At 44.8% G+C, this 22,210-nt stretch overlaps 1 protein-coding gene across 1 annotated transcript; it reads right to left on the bottom strand.

Moving 5' to 3' along the window:
- Positions 1 to 6,978: 6,978 nt before the first annotated feature.
- On the bottom strand, positions 6,979 to 22,083 carry PMF1 (polyamine modulated factor 1). The gene is made up of 7 exons (XM_056853458.1): positions 22,078 to 22,083; positions 16,908 to 17,043; positions 16,601 to 16,814; positions 13,303 to 13,408; positions 11,828 to 11,928; positions 8,039 to 8,234; positions 6,979 to 7,105 (listed from the first exon to the last, which is right to left on the bottom strand). The coding sequence occupies exons 1-7, from the start codon at positions 22,081 to 22,083 to the stop codon at positions 7,052 to 7,054; spliced, it is 813 nt and encodes a 270-aa protein (XP_056709436.1). The 3' UTR covers positions 6,979 to 7,051.
- Between the last annotated feature and the right edge of the window lie 127 nt (positions 22,084 to 22,210).

The raw sequence follows: 22,210 nt of genomic DNA, 5'->3' as shown, positions 1-22,210 counted from the left end.
TGTCACCCACCTGGTTTCATGTGTAGGAGTGGGGAAACCAACCCGGTTCTCCAGAGTCCACCACTTCAAACCACTGCTCTTAACCACTACACCACGCTGGCTCTCTTCAAAGCTCCCTTGGAAATCTTTTTGGTCTTTAAGGTACTGCTGGACTTGAATCTTGCTTAGGATATGAAAGTAATCTTGGAGAAGCATTATGACTTCTTTGGCATAAATACCCATGCACCCCCACTGTCAGTTTCTTGAAGACAGTCCATATTTTCTGGTACACCCCCCCTTTACTTACTTGTTTCATTTATGCCCTACCTTTCTCTCCAGTGGGGATCCAAAGCAGCTTACATCCTTCTCCCCTCCTCTCCTTATATCCTCACCACAAACCTTTCAGGTAGGGTTAGGCTGAGAATGTATGGCTGGGTCCAAGGCCACCCAGAAAACCTCTGAGGCACAGCGGGGATTCAAACGTGGGCCCTCCAGAGCCGTGCCCAACACTCTAATCACTACACCACACAAGTTCTGACAAAATACAACCCCTATTTTACCCCCCCCCCCAAAAAAGAAGAATTTGCCTTGTGGGGGAAAAGTAAGTTTGTTCTGTTTAATGAGACCTGCCCTCCAAGTAAATGTGCACAAGCTTATTCTGAGAGGAACTAAGAATATACACCTCCCATTTTAACAAAAGCTGCAATCCTGTGCACACTTTGGGGTGCCTGACTCCGAGAGAGAACAAGTTGGGAGCAAAATAAATTCTATTATGTCGTTCGAGAGGATTGTCGCTCCCAGCTCCCCTGAACCTCTGTGGTCTACAGCTGTAACCCAAATGTCTTCCAGCCCCAACTGCTGAGGTTCGTGGCCAGATAAGCAGAAAGCTTCTCTTCTAGCCCACAGCAGAAGGGGAGTATTTTAACATTTGTTACATGGCCTGATTTTCACATGAAGGTTGTGGGTTGGATCCTGTCACTCCCTTCTGCTCATCTGGAGGCGGTGACCCTCTTCCGTTGAATCGTCCTTCAACAGAGAAAGCCTTCCTCCAGAGCAAAGTTAACTTCTTCTGATGGAGAAAGTCTTTCTCTCAGGAAGAAAAGCGTCTTTCTCGGTTGGGAAGAAGGGCATCATAGGATCCAACCCTGTGCCTATAAGAGCAGCCACAGCCCATCTAATCCAGCATGCTGCTTCCCACCAGTGCCCAGATGCTGCCAGAATGCCCACCAGCAGGGCATAGATGCCTACTGTTGCCCCCTCCCTATTGTTGCCCACTGCACTAGTATTCAGAAGGTCACTGCCTCTGATCATGGGGGTTCCATCTAGGTGTCGGGGCTAATAGCCATTAACTATTATTAACCTCCCCTCCCTGCATCTGCTTAATTAAAAATAGCAGCCACTGCTACATCCATTGGGAGTTAACCAGTCAAGTTAATTTCCATTTGAAGAAATATTTCTTTTTGTCTGTCGTGACCTTACTACCGACAAACTCCATATAATGGCTACAAGCTCTGGTATTATGGGAGAAGGAGTCAAAAATGGTCTCGATTCACTTTCGTCATTGGAAGGCTGCCCTCAAAGAAAAGGGAGCCTCCGCCAGGCCAACAGCAACACACAACAGTGGCCACGAACGGAAAGATGCTCATAGCCCGTAATTTTACCCATGAGCTGCAGCGATTTCCCGCTGTCTTTGCCCAGACGTGCGGGGCCGGAGAGGAACCCAAAGATGCAATTTTGCACGGCTCCATCCGCTCGTCTCTCCACATGTTATCCTGCCGTCGCAAGCCACAGCGCTGAGCTCGAGAGCTCTGGGATGGTCTCCAAACCAGGGAGAGGAAGCTCCAGAGAGCAAGACTCTCATTTATGCCAGATGCAAACCATTAGCTAAAATCCTGCGAGGAGAAACCTGCCAAAGGGCCCACACAACAGTGCCACGTTTGCTAGGCCGGTTTTCCCTCGGTGCTCCCGAACCACCTTCTGACGTCTCTTTCCTTGAAAACCCTACAGCAGGTGTGTCGAACTCATTTGTTACAAGGGCTGGATATAACATAAATGTCATTTCGTTGGGCGGGGCCATGTGTACCATAAAATTTAATTCCAGGTACCGGAGATACACTTTATAGAAGAATTAGGCGAAGCCAATGAATGATATTATTTTTTACTTTATTTTTTACTTAAAATACAAACATGCTTAAAGCAATAACACTCGTACAGTATTTTCTTTTATTTAACAATCTTTGATCATTGACACCTCGGGCCTGGGGGAGTTTTCTGCCTTGGCTGGCAAGCCCACAGCAGACTTGCCAGCCTAGATCGGGACTGGGGGGGTGGCTGCCTCAGCTGGCTCGCGGGCCAGATTCGAGCCCTCAAGGGGCCGGATTCGGCCCCCAGGCCTTTATGTTAGACACCCCTGCCCTACAGGGTCACCCTAAGTCTGTCTAAGAAGCTTCTGATGGGGGCGATTGCTCATCTTTCACTCCCCACTGCTAAATTTTGCGCCATTGCAATTAAAATACGCAAAAATAGGGTGGAAAAAAAACTGTTAAACTCTTTTATACTTTTATATTTTTAGTAATCTTAAGTTGGCAAGCCACTTTTGTGTCATGCACTAATTTTGTATATCTTATTATTACCAGATTTTTTATTATGAATTTTTGTAATTTGTAACAGTTTTTACAGTTTTATCAAGTTGGACAAGATGATAAAATAACTTCTGGCTGGTCAAATAGACCGGATTAATAAACTTGACTTGGCCCTAAGTCAGCTACAGAACACCAGAATATGACAAGGTCCGTCAAAAAGGGTAAGAGAGAATTCGAAAAAGCTCATTTAACAGCAAGGAGTGGGCTGGGCTACAAGTTATGCAGTTTTACACATAGGGAGGGTTTTTTGTATTACATTAAGAGTATTCGGAGGTGAGGGGAGAGCATTGAGATGACACCTCCCCCCGAAAAATACAACACACATTGTTTGGATTCTGTAGAGCACTTGTGGGAGGTGCCTGGTGTTTTCCACTTTGCCTCAACCCTTTTGACTCATGGAAAACCTATGCTGGGGGAGGGCTGATGTGGGGAAAGTTCCTCTTCCAGCACTCATGCTTCACAGGTTGTTTATGCATGGCTGGTTTAATCTCATGATTCTCCTGCAATTGTCTTGGTTCTCTGCAGGGGTTATGCATGATGTTCCCCTCCCTCGGGGCTCAGCTCGCTTCCGTTCACAATTTCCCCAGGTTTTCCAATCCATTTTATCCCGCAATTAAGTTTCCTTCTGACATCATCTCAGATGTGAGTAGGTGCATAGTTCAGCCGTGGGTCGATCTTCCCATGTCCTGACATGCCCCCATTCTCCAAGTCCTCCTTCACCCATCCCCCCCACAATGCCCCAGGAAGCCATATTGGAGATAGAGGTGGCCATGGTCGGTTCCTTCTCTGGGCTCCCTCGCCACATTTTAAATTTTTCCCCCTGCAGCTTTGATGCGATATCGATATATCATCTAATCACCCAAAATACTATTCAAAATCACAGAGAGCCATGGGAAGCTTAGGATCGTTCGTTTGCTCTCCCCACCTCCGCACGGCTGGGTGATGACTTACCCATGGGGGGGCGGCGAGCGAGTGCATGATGCTACGCTTCACAAGGCTCTCTCTGAGATTTTGAATAGTATTTTGGGTGATTAGATGATATAACAATATTATATCAAAGCTGCAGAATTTTTTTTCTAAGCAGCGAGGGAGCCCAGCGAAGGAGGCTTCAACTGTGGCATTACCGGGGAGGGGGAGAGAGCTGGACTTCTTTACCTTGATTCTAACACAGCAAAACTCTGTGCTTGCCCACCTTTCAAAACCCCACCACCCTTTGCTGATTTGCCATGAGAGGTCACCCGAGTTTTCAGCAGGTTTGAAGAAAAACAGCTTATCACTCCTCACATCTTACGTGCTTACTTTGAGTCCCAACAGCTTCCCCACCCTGGAAGTCCAGCCCGCATTTGGAAAACGAGGCCGATTTAAGGCAGCCGAGGACTCTAGCAAACAATTAACGCTACCCACTGCTGCCCACAGGGAACACGGTGCAAACCCTGCCAACTGGCCTATTTGCTGTGCTGCTCTATATTTATCATGTGATCTAGGAACGCCTGCTAACAGGAGAGGGGGGAAACATGGGGAACCTGGTCAACCGTACACCCAGCCACAACCTTAGCTCTAACTAGGAGCAGATGGTGGAAGTACAGTACAGCCACAACCTCCCGTTTCAGCTTCAACATAAAAGTTCCAGAGGCAGGGTTGTCAGATTTCAGCTTACGAGGAACCCTTTTGATGTCGAATTGCTGCCAAGGAATCTCAAGAACATAGACAGAAGCTGAGCCCACTGCAAAGGATTGTGGGATCTGTTCTAATGCATGCATTTGTCTCATTCTGGACGACGCCCCTGTAGTTCTCACCTTTGGCATGCCTGAGCTGACGGGAGAACCCCAGAACATCCTCAGCTCTGGCATACAGCCGGGGAGTAACGGGAGTTGCAACGTAGCTTGGTTCTCAAGGACGTTTCTCTCTCACCCTTTGTGATCTGAGGAAAACCTCACAGTGCCCCAACTCAGACCTTGGCTGTTGGTATTACAGGAATGCCACCAAATGACAGAAAACACTTCAGTCCAATTTTTGGGGGTGGGGGGGTTGGTCGTTTCAGAAGGTAGCCATGTTGGTTTGCAGCAGAACACCTAGATTCGAGTCCACTAGCACCTTAGGGACCATCAAGATTTCTGGGGTATGAGCTATCGAGAACCAAAGCTCCCTTCGTCAGAGAGCCAGCGTGGAGTAGTGGTTAAGAATGGCAGACTCCAATCTGGAGAACCGGGTTTGATTCCCTACTCCTCCACATAAAGCCAGCTGGATGACCTTGGGCTAGTCAGTTCTCTCCGAACTCTCTCAGCCCCACCTCCCTCACAAGGTGTCTGTTGGGAAGCGAAGGTGATAAGCCACTTTAAGACTCCTTAAAAGGTAGAGAAAAGCAGAGTATAATAGCCAACTCTTCTTCTTCAGCTAACTGACCAAAGCAGTTGCTGCTGCTTTGAGGCAAAGAGCCAGAGTGGTGTAGTGGTTAAGAGCAGTGGACTCTGATCTGGACAACCGGGTTTGATTCCCCACTCCTCCACATGAGCAGCAGACACTAATCTGGTGAACTAGGTTGGTTTCCCCTCTCCTCCACATGAAGCCAGCTGGGTGACCTTGGGCTAGTCACAGCTCTCTTTGAGCTCTCTCAGCCCACCTAACTCACAGGGTGTCCATTGTGGGGGGTGGGAAGGGAAGGTGATTGTAAGCTGGTCTGATTCTTCCTTAAGTGGTGGAGAAAGTCAGCATATAAAAACCAACTCTTCTTCTTCTCAAAAGCTCATACCCTGAATATCTTGTTAGTCTTGTTAGACCCCCACCTAAACTGCTGTCGGAAGGCAGGTATGACTTTGCCATACAAATGCTCTTTGGGGTGGGGTATTTAGCAATCTACAAATGACATGCACTGACCATGGAGCCTGAAGACTTTTACTCAACTAAGCACACATTTCACACCCCCATTCATTTTGCTTTTATTTATGCTTACCCCCAACAATAACTGAATGAAGACACAATTTTCAAAAGTGGTGGAAGTTTATTTGGAGAAACATCTGCTGCCCTGAAATGAAATGCCTGAAGTGACAAATTAGGCCATGAATGGTTTCCCCCAACCATTTGAAATTTCTAAGCAGCAGCCACATTTCCCCCCACCCAAAATTCAAGTATGTGCCATACAGTGTGTGTGTGCGGGGGGGGGGGGGGGGAAGGGGCGACTTTCCAGTCACTGCTCCTTTCCCTAACTTTAAGCTAATTTCCATCCCACCAAGCTGCCAATTTTTTTTTGGGGGGGGGGCATGCAAGCCAACCCCGGATCTATTTGCCCAGCTTGTGGTGGGGGGGAGAGAACATATGGGTAAACAGCTCTGGGGTAGATATTTGAGGTTGGAAAAGCAGCCCAGTGAAACTATTATCTCTCCCCCTCCTACCCCAGGCTGGTCATTCTTACATAAAAACTGGGAAATCTTCATGCCAAGTGAAGCCTTTGAAACGGAACCCTAATTTTTACATGTAATGAGGCCATTATCAGGAGGGGGGAAAAGACAGAATGACACTTCACCTTGACATTTAGACTAACACAGATTTTGGGATGCAGGCAAATTATATTGTCCTACTTTTTTAGTTCTCAGTCTAGAGCAGCGTTTCATCTAGGAACGTCGATTTTTAAAATATTTTGATAAAGCCTATGTTCTGCAGGTTTCTCTTCGGTTTCTACCAAGCCTTTCTTAAACATTAAGAAGTGTAATTTTTAAAAAAATTAATACATACAGGATTCCCACAAAACAAAGGCCTCTTATATGGCATGGTTATCACATAAGGGTTTCATTTCCCTCATCTCTTACTGCACCCCCAGCAAAGCATTACAGGATGGGTCTTACTCTGAGCCGGCTTACTCTGAAGCAAGGCCCAGAGTGGGCTTACTCCCGTTTATGAGTGCATAGGCCTTGAAATATTAAGTTACTGAAATGGCACAGTAGGAAAGGCCTATGGTTGTGTCAAATGCCAATGCCACCTCCCAAGGAGGAATGGGGGGGGCAGCCAACATAACTCTCACACTTAGTATCTGCATTTCTCACATTATCAGCATTGTGGGGAATACCCACGTTGAATTACTAGCAACCTTCCACTCCGTTCAGGTTATGCAAGTCCCGGCCCTTTTGTCTACTGTCCCGATCATTCTCTTGATGGGTAAAGGAATCTAGAACACACATCCTCAGCCCCTAAAGGGCCAATTTCAGCACCGGTTTAAAAAAAACGCGGGTTCCCTGGGTCCAAACTCCCAGACAAAGGAGAGGACTTCGAAAGAGACCAACCACCAACCGTGAGCAGCAGAGCATTACAGCCAATACTGTGAAAAGCGCACAGTGATGCAATCATCTGCCCAATTGAGGCTCCTTAGGAAGTCCATTATAAGAAGGCAAAAAGGCAGGAGGACTCGGTTCACCAGAGGCCAGCGAGGTCTCGCTTTCTCAGTGGTGCTCATCAAGTGTGTTCGCCATCTCACGGCTTTCCTGAGCGATCATCTGGAAGGAATAAGAAACGCCCCAGCTAGAGATGGGAATTACTTTTCATTAGAGACATTTTTAATTCAATTCAATACCTTTATTGGCATATTCATTAGAGCCATTAACATTTAACTGATTAATCAGTTGGATGAAATGGATTCAAAACCTTCTGATCAACTATGCAATCAGGCAGATATCTTCTAATTGTTACTTTTAATACAAGAACTTTAAAAAAGCAATGAGGCATTCCCCATTTTCACACACATGGGAGGAAACATCTCCAAAATTACAAGTGTGTGCATCGTCTGAGAACAAGCATTTTTTCAGTCATATATAAAGGTATGCAGGGTTAATAAAAGGAACTGGGAGTTTTCATTGGTGTATTAGTAAACTAAGATTAATAGACTAAGATTTCTTTAATCTGAATTTTGGAATATTTGCATATACATAATGAGATATCCTGGGGATGGGACCCAAGTCTAGACACAAAATTCATTTATGTTTTATATATGATCTATACACATAGCCTGAATGTAAATTTTAAACAATATGTCTAATACGTTTGTGTACACAAATCAGAAAGCAAATTGGCACACTGAGGGCCTGTAAGTAATGCCTGCATGTCGGCTCAAAACTTGCTTTTGGGTTTTTGGATGTCTGGTTAAGGGATACTCAACCTGCAGTGGTCCTACTTTAAAGTCTACACCAGATATGACAATTTTTTCCTTCTTTCAGTGAGGGGTCTTGCCTCTGTGCTAGAGTGCCTAGCCTGCAGGCAGAATAATCCCAGATATCTTTAGTCCCAGAAGCACTCAAGGAATGGGTGTTGGGAAAGGCCTCTCCCTCTCTGAGCTGTTGCAGTCAGCAAATAGACCACTGAGCCAGAGTAAGACGGCATCATGTATGTCCTCCTGCCCACTCTCACTGCCTTATTCACAAGGCTGCACTCACCTGCCATTCTTCTTTGCGTTTCTGGATCTCCTTCTGCAGATCTGCTATTTTCTTTCGGCCAGCCAGCACCGCTTCGGCCAGCCTGGCGTTCCCTTCCTCCTTCTCTTTCAGGTTCTTTTGGAGGATCCTGCGCTGTTTCAGAAGGTACGGAGCAACGGCACTGCGGACATCTTGCTCTGGGATTCCGCTGGGGCGCCTGAACGAGAGACGATAAAGTGGAAGAGAGGTGAACGACGTAAACCGCTTTGGATCCCTATTGAGGAGAATGGCGGGGTAGAAATGTAGGAACCAAATACACTGCAATAATGAGTAACTCACCTAGCAGGCCCAATGGTTTAGTGTCAAGATCACCAACTAAGCCTACTGGAGTGCAAAGGATACAAAACAACCTAGCAACAAACAAAACACTGTGGTATGTAGCTCTATAGAGCCAGTGTGGTGTAGTGGTTGAGAGAGGTGGAGTGGTGGACTCTGATCTGGAGAACCGGGTTTGATTCCCCACTCCTCCACATGAGTGGCGGAGGCTAATCTGGTGAACCGGGTTGGTTTCCCCACTCCTACCCATGAAGCCAGCTGGGTGACCTTGGGCTATTCACATTCTCTCAGCCCCACCTACCTCACAAGGTCTTCTGTTGTGAGGAGGGGAAGGTGATTGTAAGCCGGTTTGATTCTTCCTTAAGTGGTAGAGAAAGTTGGCATATAAAAACCAACTCCTCTTCTTCTGTATTAATCTATGATGTGCCCACAGTCAGTGTATAGGTGGTGCTGCTTGCCGGGGGAGACTATTCCACCAGGGGCTGAGTTCTTCCAACCCCGACTCCTGGCTGATGCTTCTGTGTTCTATTGTATTGTGATTTTTAGATTGTTTTTTATTTTGTTTTATTTCTGTAAGCCACTTTGATTCTTGCTTTGCAGGAGAAAAGTGGAATCAAAATATCCAAATAAATAAATAGTTCTGAGCCCCCTTTTCTAAATCTCAAGGAGAGAGGTTGCACTGGAAAAGGGACAGAAACAAGAAACTAAAATAATCTGATTCCCATATGTTGCAGCAACCCCAGCTAATAATCTTGTGGCACTGGAGATGAACAGGTTTACTGTGGCATACATTTCCACAGACTCATGCCTGCACAATGCCAGCTGATAAATTGAGCTTCAGTTCATGAAAGTTTATACCACAATAAATCTGTGTGTCTTTAAGGAGCTGGAAGAGCAATTGCTGTTTTATGACGACCAGGAAATTAGCACCTTCGGCTGTGAGGGAGAACTAATAAAGTCAGGGCTTTTTAGTTAAGAAAAAGATGACAAAACACAATGAAGTATTATCAAATTAACAGCTTTCATTTTATGGTGGCTGGTTTTCTCCACACCAAATAATGCTTTTTAGTCTTTGATATTTTTTTTAAGCTATATTGGCTTAGCTTGTGGTAAGGCCCTTTGTGGGTCCCATATAACGGGTCAAAGAACATGACAGGGTTGCATCTCAAGGATCTGTTCTGCTATTGGCAGCACTGGGGGAAATGCCACTGCTGTGGGCAAGACATTCTGTGAAGGCAGAACAAAACAAAAGGTACACAGAGAATCTTCTAATATGTAAACAATGTTTATTTAATTATCCCCACGTGTTGCGTGCCAAAACGCTTCCTTGGGATCAAACCTTGCTTTCAATGATGGCTCAAAAAGTTTCTCAAACTGCAACCATTTGTTTTGTTCTGCCTTCATCTTTGCTGGTGCCGCCCACCTGTGCAGTTCTTCAAGATATTCTGTGACAGTTATGGAGGCGGAAGGCTGAGTTGACATCCCAGAGACTGGCAGCGTATGGGAAAGATACACTTCACCGGATAGACAGGGTCATTTACAACCCACAAGGAAAGCATACTATGATGTGTTAACACATCTACATTGGAGGGACCATGTTTTGGCCTGGCTTGAGCCTAGGGACCTGGCACTCAGACTGACTAGTACCCTATAAGCCCACATGGGAGGGGGAATTTTGGAAAGATAACAGGAAATTTCTTCTTCAGAAGGTGGAATTCACCACCACCGAGATAAGAAGAAGAGTTGGTTTTTATATGCCGACTTTCTCTACCACTTAAGGGAGACTCAAACCGGCTTACAATCACCTTCCCTTCCCCTCCCCACAACAGACACCCTGTGAGGTAGGTGGGGCTGAGAGAGTGTGACTAGCCCAAGGTCACCCAGCTGGCTTCATATGGAGAAGAGGGGAAACAAATCCAGTTCACTAGATTAGTCTTCACTGCTCATGTGGAGTGGGGAATCAAACCCGGTTCTCCAGATCACAGTCCACCACTCCAAACCACTGCTCTTTAACCACTACTACAGGTTTAAAGAGATTTGAAAATGCTGAGACAAATTTAAAGAAGTCTCAGCAGGTAGCCAGCTCGAGGTTGACTAAGCCTTCCATCCTCCCAAAGTCAGTAAAATGAGCACCGAGCTTGCTGGGGGTAAAGTGTAGATGACTGGGGAAGGCACTGGCAAACCACCCTGTTGTCTTGAGTCAGCCTGCAGAGACCTCCTCTGACGAAGGGGAAATAGAAGCCAGAACAGAGGGACCTCCTCAGGCAGAAGTCCCACAGGAACTACCACAGGGCCTACAGCAGGGGTGGGGAACGTCAGGCCCGGGGGCCGTATAAGGCCCTCACAATCATTTGGTCTGGCCCTTCATGGATCCTGATAGATCTCTAGCTCAGAAGGATGCTGCCCTGCCTGAATCTTTTGGGCCCAGCTGGGGACAGCAGAGCTCAAAAGTGAGTCGCTATATGTGGCAGACACTTGGAGCCGTCTCCGGTCCTGCCTCTTGGCTAAATGTTTGACCAAATATAGCAGACTAATTTTTAAGTTGATAATTTTGTATGGCCCCCGAATGATGTTATAAATATCCAAATGGCCCTTGGCAGAAAAAAGGTTCCCCACCCCTGGCCTACAGCCTGCCAGAATAGAGGATCAGCCAAAGTCAGGAGATGACTCACCATTCCTGCAGCCTGCCAGTTCAAGGACTCCAGTTGGACCTTACACCTTGCAACATGCAGTGTCTCCAGAGGCCTCGCCAAGGCCCCTGGAGCAAAGAAGAAGACAGGTCCGTCTGGCAATGCAGCAGAGACGGCAGAGTGCTAGACTGAAGGCTTTACAGAGGAACCTCCTCAGTAGCAGTGATGAGGAAGAGCAGGGCTGAAGCACCACCTGTGAACTCAGCCTAATCAGCATCAGCTGGCTCTGCTACAGCAGCAGAAGGGATTTAAGCCATCACCAACCTCCTTGTGTACTGGCCTTGTTTCCCTGCTATACTTTGGATTCCCGGTATCCTGACTTCTTGGACTGACTTTGACTAACACCTCGGACTTCCGTTGCCTGTACTGAGATCTTGGACTCTGCCTGAACTGTGAATGACCTTGGACTGTTCCCCAGACTATGCTTCCAGCCCTTGCTCCTTGCCTGCACCACGACACCTGTAAACTTAGCCTGCCTAGTAAATGCCATGATGTGATGTCTTTCCATGGGTCAGTCAAGACCTGGTGATTGCACAGGGGACTACCTTTACCTTTCACCAACAGTTGTTAGCAATGAATTAAATAGAAATTCCATGTTTCAAGGCACTATATCAGGTGCTGGAGTCAAACTACAAAGACGAGTCGCTACTCACTTCCTACTTGGGTTGTGAGTTTTCAAAAAGCATGTAACTGGCTACCCCCGCCTCCCGCAAAAACCTTGAGTCAGCTGACTTCTGATTTAAGCTGGCAAGGTAATTATCATGCCAAACGATTCACTCCTTACCATGCAGGTGCTTCTCTCTGCTTTGCTTCCTCCACAAGCTTATCCAGTGTTTTAAAAAGTGCCTCAAGATTCCCTTCTTCCTTCAAGTCACCGATCTCCTCCTAAATCAGGGAGAGAAAGAGATACTCTGCTGTTGTCACAGCATCATATGTGAGCCCCTCTTTCTAACTTTGCATGGGACTGTGCGTGTGAGTTCTCTTGTTCCCAAGTTGTCTGCTGTTCAGCCAACAAAAGGGGATTCTTTATCCCTATCACCTCACTGATTACAACACTGACCCTGTAACGCAGGTTGTTATACCCACTTTCAAAGCCAGGCTGGAGATAATGTTTATGGAATGAAAGGGGACCAAAAGGTTTACACAGTCCCTAATTTAGCTCTTTTTTACGCAGAGCAATTTTCCAAATATTATACCCATAGGCATTATTGTAATACAACAGAAGAAAATCATTATAGTAACCAGAAAACAACATACTCCAAAATATATCCTATTCTTCCTGCAGGAGCAAAACGGTTAAAGGTTTGCATAAGACAGCAGAAATCCAAGTAGGTCCAATGGGAACTTTGTTCTTGCTGTCGTTTCTGTTGCTACCGTGATCTTTTCCGGACGTCTATTAAACTACAGGACAAAGCTACTTTATATGCAAAAAGAAAACTGCCCAACTCCTTTAGGGGCACCCAACAAGGAAGCGCTATGGCTCAGTTTAGACATCAGACCATACTATGTCTAAGGCAGTTTAACTACGGTTTGACATCATTCTATGAATTGAAATCAACTAGCAAAACACAATCAGAAACAACTGTAAGTGGGTTTTGGGAAACCACCGTTTATGTCAGTTATGAATGGGCAGGATATGGACATTGCAAAAACCTTAATTACAGCTGTTCCTCTGCCCCAAACCAGGCCCATCTGCCACAGAAACGGCATACTGAGCCAGCAGAACAATGAAAGCAAATAAACACCTTGAAGTCATGATTTGCCTGGTGTATGTTTGGAAGCAAAACCAGTAGTTCAGACTTCAAGCAATGGTTAGTGCTGTCTGATGTAACTTTTAAAGAGCAACATACAATTATCTTAAGAGCTCTTCTTCAAGACGAACATATAAAGAGAAGTTACTACCAAAGTTTACAGATCTCTTAAGACACCCCCCCCCACTTTGTACAAGCTTTTCAATAGGCGGAATTATTGGGGCAGGGGAGGCATCCAACAGTTACTCAAATAAAACTTTTTTTTTTTTGCAAAGCCTTGCACATTTTCAAAAAATAAGATGACACAGGTTGCTGTGCTGTGGGACACAGGCAGGATGCTGCTGCAGTCGTCTTGTTTGTGGGCTTCCAAGAGGCACCTGGTTGGCCACTCTGTGAACAGACTGCTGGACTTGATGGGCCTTGGTCTGATCCTGCATGGATTTTCTGATGTTCTTATGAATCAACAAATATTTTTTAAAAGGTTCTTGTGGTTTATTTCAGGTCTTACCCGAAAGGAAGTCTGCAGATGGTAAATATACTGATCATAAATACGTCTTGTGAGCTCAGGCTGCACTTTGTAGAGACGATTATAGCAGCTTGCAAACTTTTTATAGCTGTTGGCAGAGAAAGAAATAACAGGTTATTTTTCACACACCAAGTTCCAATTAGGAAGAAAACCTTCACAAAACCAGCCCCATTCTGCTATCCCTTCTAGAAGACCCCGCGGTCCCTGTCCTTCTTGTTATACAATTCTGACATAATGGATGAGACACAATTATCTCTCCCCTGTAACAGGCAAGCCTGATAAATATGATTTCCTCACCAAGAGGTATGATGCACTGCTAAAGAAGAGCCTGTGCATCACACATACATATCCTGAACCACCAAGAAATCCACAGGACATAAACTGGTATACTGCCTAAGGGACCAAAGCCGAGAGAGAATGCAGTTCTGTACCACACACCGAACATAATTAATGTATGAAATTCACTTTCACAGGATACAGCAAGGGCTGCTATCTTATGTATGTTGTGTGTGTGTGTGTGTATTAAGTGCCGTCAAGTCACTTCCGACTCATGGCGACCCTATGAATCAATGTCCTCCAAAATGTCCTATCTTTGACAGCCTTGCTCAGGTCTTGCAAATTGAGGGCTGTGGCTTCCTTTATTGAGTCAATCCATCTCTTGTTGGGTCTTCCTCTTTTTCTGCTGCCTTCAACTTTTCCTAGCATGACTGTCTTTTCTAGTGACTCTTGCCTTCTCATAATGTTACCAAAATACGATAGCCTCAGTTTAGTCATTTAAGCTTCTAGGGTCAGTTCAGGCTTGATTTGATCTATAACCCACTGATTTGTGTTTTGTTTTTTTTTGGCCGTCCATGGTATCTGTAACACTTTCCTCCAACACCACATTTCAAAGGAGTGTGTTAGGTACCGTCAAATCGCTTCCAACTCATGGCAACCCTATAAATCAATGTCCTCCAAAACATGCTATCATTAACAGCCTTGCTCAGGTCTTGCAAACTGAGGCCCGTGACTTCCTTGACAGAGTCCATCCATCTCACGTTGGGTCTTTCCTTTGCCTGCTGCCTTCAGCTTTCCTAGCATGATTGTCTTTTCCAATGACTCTTGCCTTCTTATAATGTGACCAAAGTACAATAGCCTCAGTTTAGTCATTTTAGCTTCTAGGGATATTTCAGGCTTGATTTGATCTAGAACCCACTGATTTGATTTCTTGGATCTTGTGGAACAGATCTCATGTTCTTCCTTTTTTGTTGTCCTCTTCTGTTTCTGGTTATTATAATAATTTTCTTTTTTATATGTGTGAGTCACTGGAATGCTGGATTTAGACTTTTGATTCTGTTTCTGTCGCCTTTTACTTTTGCTTGTCTATCTTTAGCAATTTTAAGAGTTTCCTCAGTCATCCATCAAGGCTTTTCCTTTCTTTTGACTACACGAATAGTCTTTGCACATTCTTCCTTGATAATATCTCTGGTTTCAACCCATAATTCTTCTGGTACATATTCACTTGAATTTAGTAATGCAAATCTGTTCTTCACATGGTCTTTAAATTCTTCAGGAATTTAAATTAGAAATTTGATCGTATTTTAGCACTATGAATGTTTTGGTGTTTTTCTTCAGCTTTATTCTAATTTCCATATTAACAATCCATGATTTGTACTACAGTCGGCTCCTGGTCTTGTTTTAGCAGAGAATAGAGCTTCTCATCTTCTGCTTCCAATTATGTAATCTATTTGATTTTTATATTGGCCATCCAGTGATATCTGCATATACAATTGTGTATTTGGTTGTCTGAAATATATGTTCGCAATGAACAAATTGTTGTCTTCACAGAATTACATGAATCGTTCTCCTGATGCATTTCATGCTCCTAGCCCAAATCTGCCAACAATATTTGATTCTGCTTTGTATTCTACTATTGCGTTCCAGTCACCTATGATTACCAGCACATCTTAAATTGCTCAAAAAGGGGACTGGACATATTAATAGAGGATAGATCTACCAATGCCTTTCAGCTATTATGGCTAAAGGAATCATTAAAAAGGAACTTATCTCTGTATACCAGGTGCTGGGGTGGGGAAACAGCAGGGGGAAGACCATGGCTTCCTTGTGGGCTTCTCAGAAGCATCTAGCTGGCCACAATGGGAAACAAGATGCTGACCTATATGGGCCTTCTGTCTATTCAGCAGGGCTCTTATTTTTTCTCTTAATGAACATTGCAGCCCAATGGATGGTTATGCAGAAGTTTCAGAATAAAAGGAATGATGACAACAATAATAAAACAGTAGGTCACAAGAGCTGCTTATTTTTCTCAATTTTTTTATAGAGTTATTCACCCTGATTCTGTTTACCTATGCTATTTTTCTTCCAGGTTTTAATTCATAATGCTATTATTTGTCTCTTCTTTTTAGATTACCATAGATACCTGTCACTTCAGCACAAATTTGAGATAACCCTGTCTCTGGAGAGCACACATGGAAATAAAATCCCAGTGTTCCTTTCAATGCATTAGCGATTAACTTCAAATACCTACACTTCATTTACAATCTCAAGAGCCCATTAAGGTGTAATTCCAGACTGGATAGTCCGTTGCAGAATAGAACAGGAGTCCAGCGGCACCTCAGAAGCAGTTTCCCCCCACACACCATAGGTTTTTATGAGCCAGTGCTCTGCTTATAACAGATTACATTTGTCATTCCCCACCATGCTCCTATTATGAAAAGTTCTGACTCAACACTGAGAATTAGTCTCGATGCTATATTGAGCAGGACTCCGGAAAGGTAACATAAAAATCTCATAATCAGAAAAAATAAATAAAAATAGACAAAGGCAATTCCTTGAAGCAATTTGCCATTCCTGGAGGGGGGTTGCCTCCACAGATGAGTGAGCAGGTTCATATGGAATACTTTATTTCCCTTATTTAACCCAGGCCCTCATTGAATCATAGGGTCGCCATGAGTCGGAAACGACTTGATGGCACTTAACACACACACACTACCCAGGCTGAACTTTAGCTGGAATTCCACAGAATAATTATAAAATCATACTCCACTTCCTGAGAATCACAAAATGTCATGTATTTTTTTAAAAGGAAGATTCTATACTTCACTGCTGTAATAATACACTTAGAAATTGGCTTCCTAAGGGAAAAGCCCAACCAAAGTCGCATTTGCCAAGTCTCACGTGATTTCTCCCTGAAGCCTCGCGAGGCTTCCGCCTCTTGGCTCCGTTTGGCGCGCGAGTTCGCGCGAAGCGCTTTCACCCACCGTTCCGCCGCCGCTCTTACCTGCCGACCTCCTCCATCTTTTCTAACAAAGTATTAACAACGAGATTGAAAACTTGCTCTCGGCCGGACTCCTCCTGAGTTGTCCACGAAGAAAACGCGGCGACAGCATCATCCGCCTCTTTCGCCTCTACGGACTTCGTCTCCTCACAACCCTCCGCCGCCATTTTGAACCGCCAAAAGTTGTGTTCAAACTCCTCGTAGCACCGCCCGCTGACTTCCCACCATCACAAGCTCGTGAGCCTTCGTGATTGGTTGAGTCTCCGTTGCCGTCTTCTCGCATCCACCCACAATTACGTAATTACTTTACGAACGAGGCGGGGTGGGGAGATCAAAGTCGACGTCACGCCAAGGACTTTCCTTTCATTGGACGCGACGCTCTGGCTTGCCGTCCAATGAAGAGTCCGGTCCGTTCCGCGCATCTGGCCGTAGTTCCCACGTTCTTGCTGTATGATTTATTGTGGCAGACGGTTATGGGGATCAGAGCGTGCTTTGCCACATGCATAATCTGTTTTAAACCTTTACATCCCTTTTTCATTCTCCAAAGCGGCGCGGAAGCACAAATTAAAAATAGTACAGTTAAAAGTTAAGCAACGTAAGGGATGAATTAAAACTTGTAAAAACAACGGCCAACAGATCAGCAGTCAAAGCAGGAGGAAAAATCAACCAATCGTTAAGAATTCTTGGAAAACAAAAGTTTTAATCTCGTTTAACAGGATATATTAGAGCCTCCTCCAGTCGATCTGTATCTCTGCACAGACGCTTAATTCGCTGCACTCTCCCTCCATACCTTGAGAGTGAGTACATAAAGAACGTTTTACATTTGCTTCTGAAGAGACACCATTTATTTCACACTGACCAGTAGAAGAGGTCTTGGATACTTTATGTATCTTGCTTTCAGTTCTACACCACAGAAAAACAATGGAATAAAAATGTAATAAATAATGGGTCATAATTGGGCGGGTAATTTTATTTAAATTGTGAAAAGGTACAGGCTGAGGATCCTATTTATGCTTTCCAACAGTAGAAGTTCCATCAAGTAGCACCTAGGATAGCCAGACTCCAGGCTGGTCCAGGAGACCTTCTGGAATTACAACTGATTTCCAAATGACATAGACCAGTTCTGCTGAAGAAAACAGCTGCTTTGGAGGGTGAAGTCTATAGCATTTATAGCCTGCTCATGTCCCTCCTCAAACCCTGCCTTTCCCATGCTCTATATCCACATTTCCAGGAATTTCCCAAACCAGAGCTGACAACTTTAAGCACAGCATATGGTGCTTCCAACCAGTCACAGCTTTAGTCTATCAAAGTATTGTCTGATGGGCAGGCAGAGGTTTTCCACATCAACTGTGCCTTTTAACTGGAGATGTCATGGATTCAACCTGGGACTTTGACAGCCAAGCACTCTACCACTGAGCAGTGACCCTTTCTCTTAAAAGATTTGTTTGCAGTTGGCAAAGCAGGAAGGAGCATTTTCTGCAGGAGTTCCTGAAGAGCCACTACCAGGCAACTATGGACTAGCAACCTGACTCTGTATAAGGCAGCTGCAAATGTTATTGGAAAGAGGTTACAGCTTCTGCCTTGCATGTAGAAGGTCCAGGATTGGCACCAGTTGTCTCTAGTTAAAAGATGTGCTGCTAGTCAACAGAGACTATGTTCTAGAGCAGGTTTCTTAAACTTTTTCCAGTTGCGACCCCTTTTCACCTGAGAAATTTTTACTCAGCCACGGGTATCTAGGTATATAAAATAGGTATTCAAACCAAACATTTACTAATAAATCATTAAGAAATTTATTTTAAAACAATTCTTTGGTATACATATAATTTTACCTTTTACTGTCGCCAAATTTTTTGCAACCCCCACATTCAGTTACGCGACCCCATAAAGACCCACAGTTAAAGACCCACAGTTTAAGAAACTTTGCTCTAGAGGTGGGTTGATCAAGATCCTGCCTCAGTAGAAGGCAACTTCCACCTTAATTGCTGTCCAATGAATAACATCTGAATTATACCATCGAGCTGCCTGCATCAGAACCACTGGAAACTGTCTTCTACTGAATCAAACCATTGGTCCATTTGGCCCAGTATTGTTCGCTCTGACTGGCCAAGGCTCTCCAGGGTCTCAGAAAAGGGTCTTTCCCAGCAGCTATTACTTGTGATCATTTACATGCAGAAGGTCCCAGGTTCAGTCCCTGACTTGTGCTGTGTTCTGCCACTGAGCTGTAATCCCTCCACATTGGAGAGGACTTGCAGCATATTTTGGGCACACACTCTATCCATGCAGGGCTGCGGTGTGGTTTATTCTACCAGTCCTACAAATAACTATCTGAGGATATTTTTCCAGCTCCCACATCTCTAAAACTCCTGTGTTTAAATGTACAAGGGGTGGCACTGGATGTAAAATTTAGAGAACGATCACTTCCATTTTTTAAAAAAAAGCAAGCCTGTTTGTTTGGTGCAGTGTTAACAGCTAAGAGAACAAGCTGCAGCCTTGGAGATGCCCAGTTCAGACTCACTAGTTGATCTTAGGCAAGCCAATTGCTGCTTCAATCACTAACTGAAATATGGAGATAATAGCGGCCTACATTATAGGGCTGTTGTGCTTCACATACATAATCTTGTAATGCTTTTCACACAATGGAACTACTATGCAAATGCTAAGTTTCTAACCCTCTGGGGTGACAATATAGATTTGGAAGTGTGTAGGCAATTAGAATACCTGTTACAATAGCTGGGGCACAGCAGAGGATTCTGTAACTTGTTCTAGAATGCACAGTTTACACAGGGATAGCAGACACATTTGATCTCACGGTTGCCCCACGGAGCTTGCCGGGTGACCTTGGGCCAATCACTCAAGTCTCAATCAGCCTTGAATTTCACAAATGGAAGAAGGGGAGGTAAGAAAGGTAAAAGAAAACAATTTATTTCATAGGGCTATTGTAAAGGTAGTAGCCACTTTGGGGAGAAATGTGGTCTAAAAATGAAGTAAATAGATGTTTGACAAGGAAGTAGATACCCTCCAAGTGCTGACAGAGGAAAATGGATAGTGAGTGAACTGGCTGCATTTCAGGAAACTTCTCTGCTCTTTCTACTCATCTCCTTGAGAAGCTTCCAAGGAATTACCCCAGGAACATAATTCGAAGCACCACTGATCTGACAGCACAGTCCTCAGTGCACCTACTCAGAAGTCAGTCCCACTGTGCTCCATGGGGCTTACTCCTAAGAAAGTGTGTGTTAAGATGGCCACCTCAGGGTATCACACTTTACTCTGCAGGGCACAGAGCTCAGCAGAAGCCCTCTGTCTCCCATCCCCACCGTGCAAAAGAAAAGCCATCAGGAAACGGGTCAAGTAAATAAATAATAAAAACTTTAATTACACTTCAAAGACGCCTTACAGTGCAAAATTGAAACCTCCCCCCACAATGTACACAAATACATTCAAACTCCGTATCGAAACAGCAGGCAACAAGTAGCATAGATGATGCAGAATTGACTCCCATTTAGACAGACCTGGATGGGCAAAAAGTCTCCATTCGCATGAATCTTGAAGGGCGGTCCTACTCACTCAACCCTTCAACCCTCATGTTTGGAACACTTCTACAGTAAATCAAGTCACAACCATTTCTCGAGTTCGGTCTGACGGAGTTTCTTGCGGATTTTCTGTGTACCAGCGCTTGGAAGCAAAAAAAAAAAATTATTCAGAGCACATTTCTGTGTACTTGTCAAGTAGGGTTACATGAAGAATGGAATGACATTTCAGCCCCCTAATTTAGTGATGAAGAGTTTTTTTTTGTCCATTGGGTTGAAGATGACATAAGAGACCTGACCGGAAAGACAAGAAACACCACAGTTGTGAAGTACTTTTCACTTCACTGGTATAAGGGATCATCTGCCCTGTAAAATTTACTCATGGAACAGCTACAAGGGTTTGCACAAGAACTGGTATATCTGATGAACGGATGGCAGTAAGACACCACTGTGGTGCTTTCGCTACAGCTTTCCAGGGGGAGATGGTTCTACAGTGCCCTCCTAGGTAGAGTTACACCCTTCCACTCCCACTGGCCTCAACGGACTTAGAAGGCTGTAACTCATCTTTGGGCCGCACAGTTTTAAGTTTATTTGTCCCATTACTGTGAAAAAGGTACCAACACAAGACACCATCCAGGTTTTCTCCAGTGAAAGCCTCCCCATTTTTTCAAAAAATCCCAGCCCTACACAACACAACAACAAAAAAACAAGAAATTTATGAAACTGAACAATAATGCAGGAAAAGTGGTTTCGCCGTGGAAACGTGTGCTTCTGACAAAAGCAAACAGTGTAATCGCTCCTTTTAGCAAAGAAAAGAAACGAGGCAAAGCAAGACATTAGACAAATCAAATTTAGGCTATGTGTCGGGATATTCCTGATCAATTCTAATCTCAAAAAGACTCCTTGCTTGCTCAGATACCAGGCTGATCCTGTTCAATGTGTATCTGCCAAATCTGAAGCCACCATACAACATATGGAGTTAAGAGGTGACAGACTTAAGGAACTTCCCTCCATGTACAGAACTACCATGGCCAGGGGAGAAAGCTAGGTCAGAACCCCTGCCACGCATTCTCTGGTAGGGAAGCTTTCTGGACAAAAAAGCACTTGATTGTATGTACAAGCCCTCCAGCCGCAATCTGTACTACAACCCTAGGTGCAGGCTTGCCACCTCGAGAAAGAATAAGGCCAGCCAGGATGTACAAGTGAGTGCTGGAGTTTTGGCTTGCTTTTGGTGGCATGGAAGGGGATCATCACGCAGATGAGTCCACCGTTTGGAATTACTACGGGGATAGAGGCATTTGTCTAGTTCTACCCCTGGCTTTCTGCTGGAACAACCTTCCCCAACCTCAAGGTGCTTTCTGATTCAGCTAGCAATGAAATAGGGGACAGGGAAAGACAGAGGCCCTTGACACACTGACAGGGAAAGTGGGCTCCGCTACCAGCCTCTGTGTGACCACCGGCTCATCAGCATGACACCCAAGTGCAGAGGCAGCATCTGCATGTATGACCCCTCTCCATGACTGGCAATGTTGGAAAGCAGCATCCCCGACCATGGGGAGGGAGAATGCATATGGATGCTGCTGCTGCATGTGCCGTGCTCTGGGGCCAGCACGCTCGCCTCCACTCTCCCTCTCTGTGTGTCAAGGTGTGTAGAGGTCTAAAGGAGAGACTTCACACGAGCCGAAGGGCACACGGCTAGATTTCACCCATGCCCCACGGCACAATGAAAATAAGTTGGGTTTTACACGCTGTACGTTTCTGCACAGAGCCTACTTAGAGAATAATGTTCAAGAACTCAGTAGGTAGGCACAGAATCCCTTCTCTTAAGTTCTTGATTATGGCACTCATGTAAACTGACTTAAGTTAATTTATGAATCTTTACAGCAGCTAGAACCACCGAAATGCAGAGAGTATTACCCGCTCTATACCACACAATAAAGTGAGTCAATTTACCTCCATCGTGCAAAAATGACCTCCATTCCCCACCCCACCCCCACCCTCCTTGCAAAGATAACCACATGAATAACTGAGGCCGAGGGAGGGGGTCAAAATGATGCGCTGTGGACAAAGAGGAGCCGAGTTTAAA

This window comes from Euleptes europaea, chromosome 7 (genome assembly GCF_029931775.1).
Source record: "Euleptes europaea isolate rEulEur1 chromosome 7, rEulEur1.hap1, whole genome shotgun sequence".
In the NCBI taxonomy this organism is placed as follows: Eukaryota; Metazoa; Chordata; class Lepidosauria; order Squamata; family Sphaerodactylidae; genus Euleptes; species Euleptes europaea.
Note: the sequence above shows the minus strand (reverse complement) of the source record. Positions and strands in the feature narration are given on the sequence as shown.

Bases quoted from the DNA above. Each gene is read 5' to 3' on its own strand.
- PMF1 (XM_056853458.1), bottom strand. The intron at 16,815-16,907 runs GTAAAGTAATTA...GATGGTGGGAAG, and splicing joins CTCCCCACCCCGCCTCGTTC to TCAGCGGGCGGTGCTACGAG. The intron at 13,409-16,600 runs GTAAGAGCGGCG...CTCTGCCAACAG, and splicing joins AAGATGGAGGAGGTCGGCAG to CTATAAAAAGTTTGCAAGCT.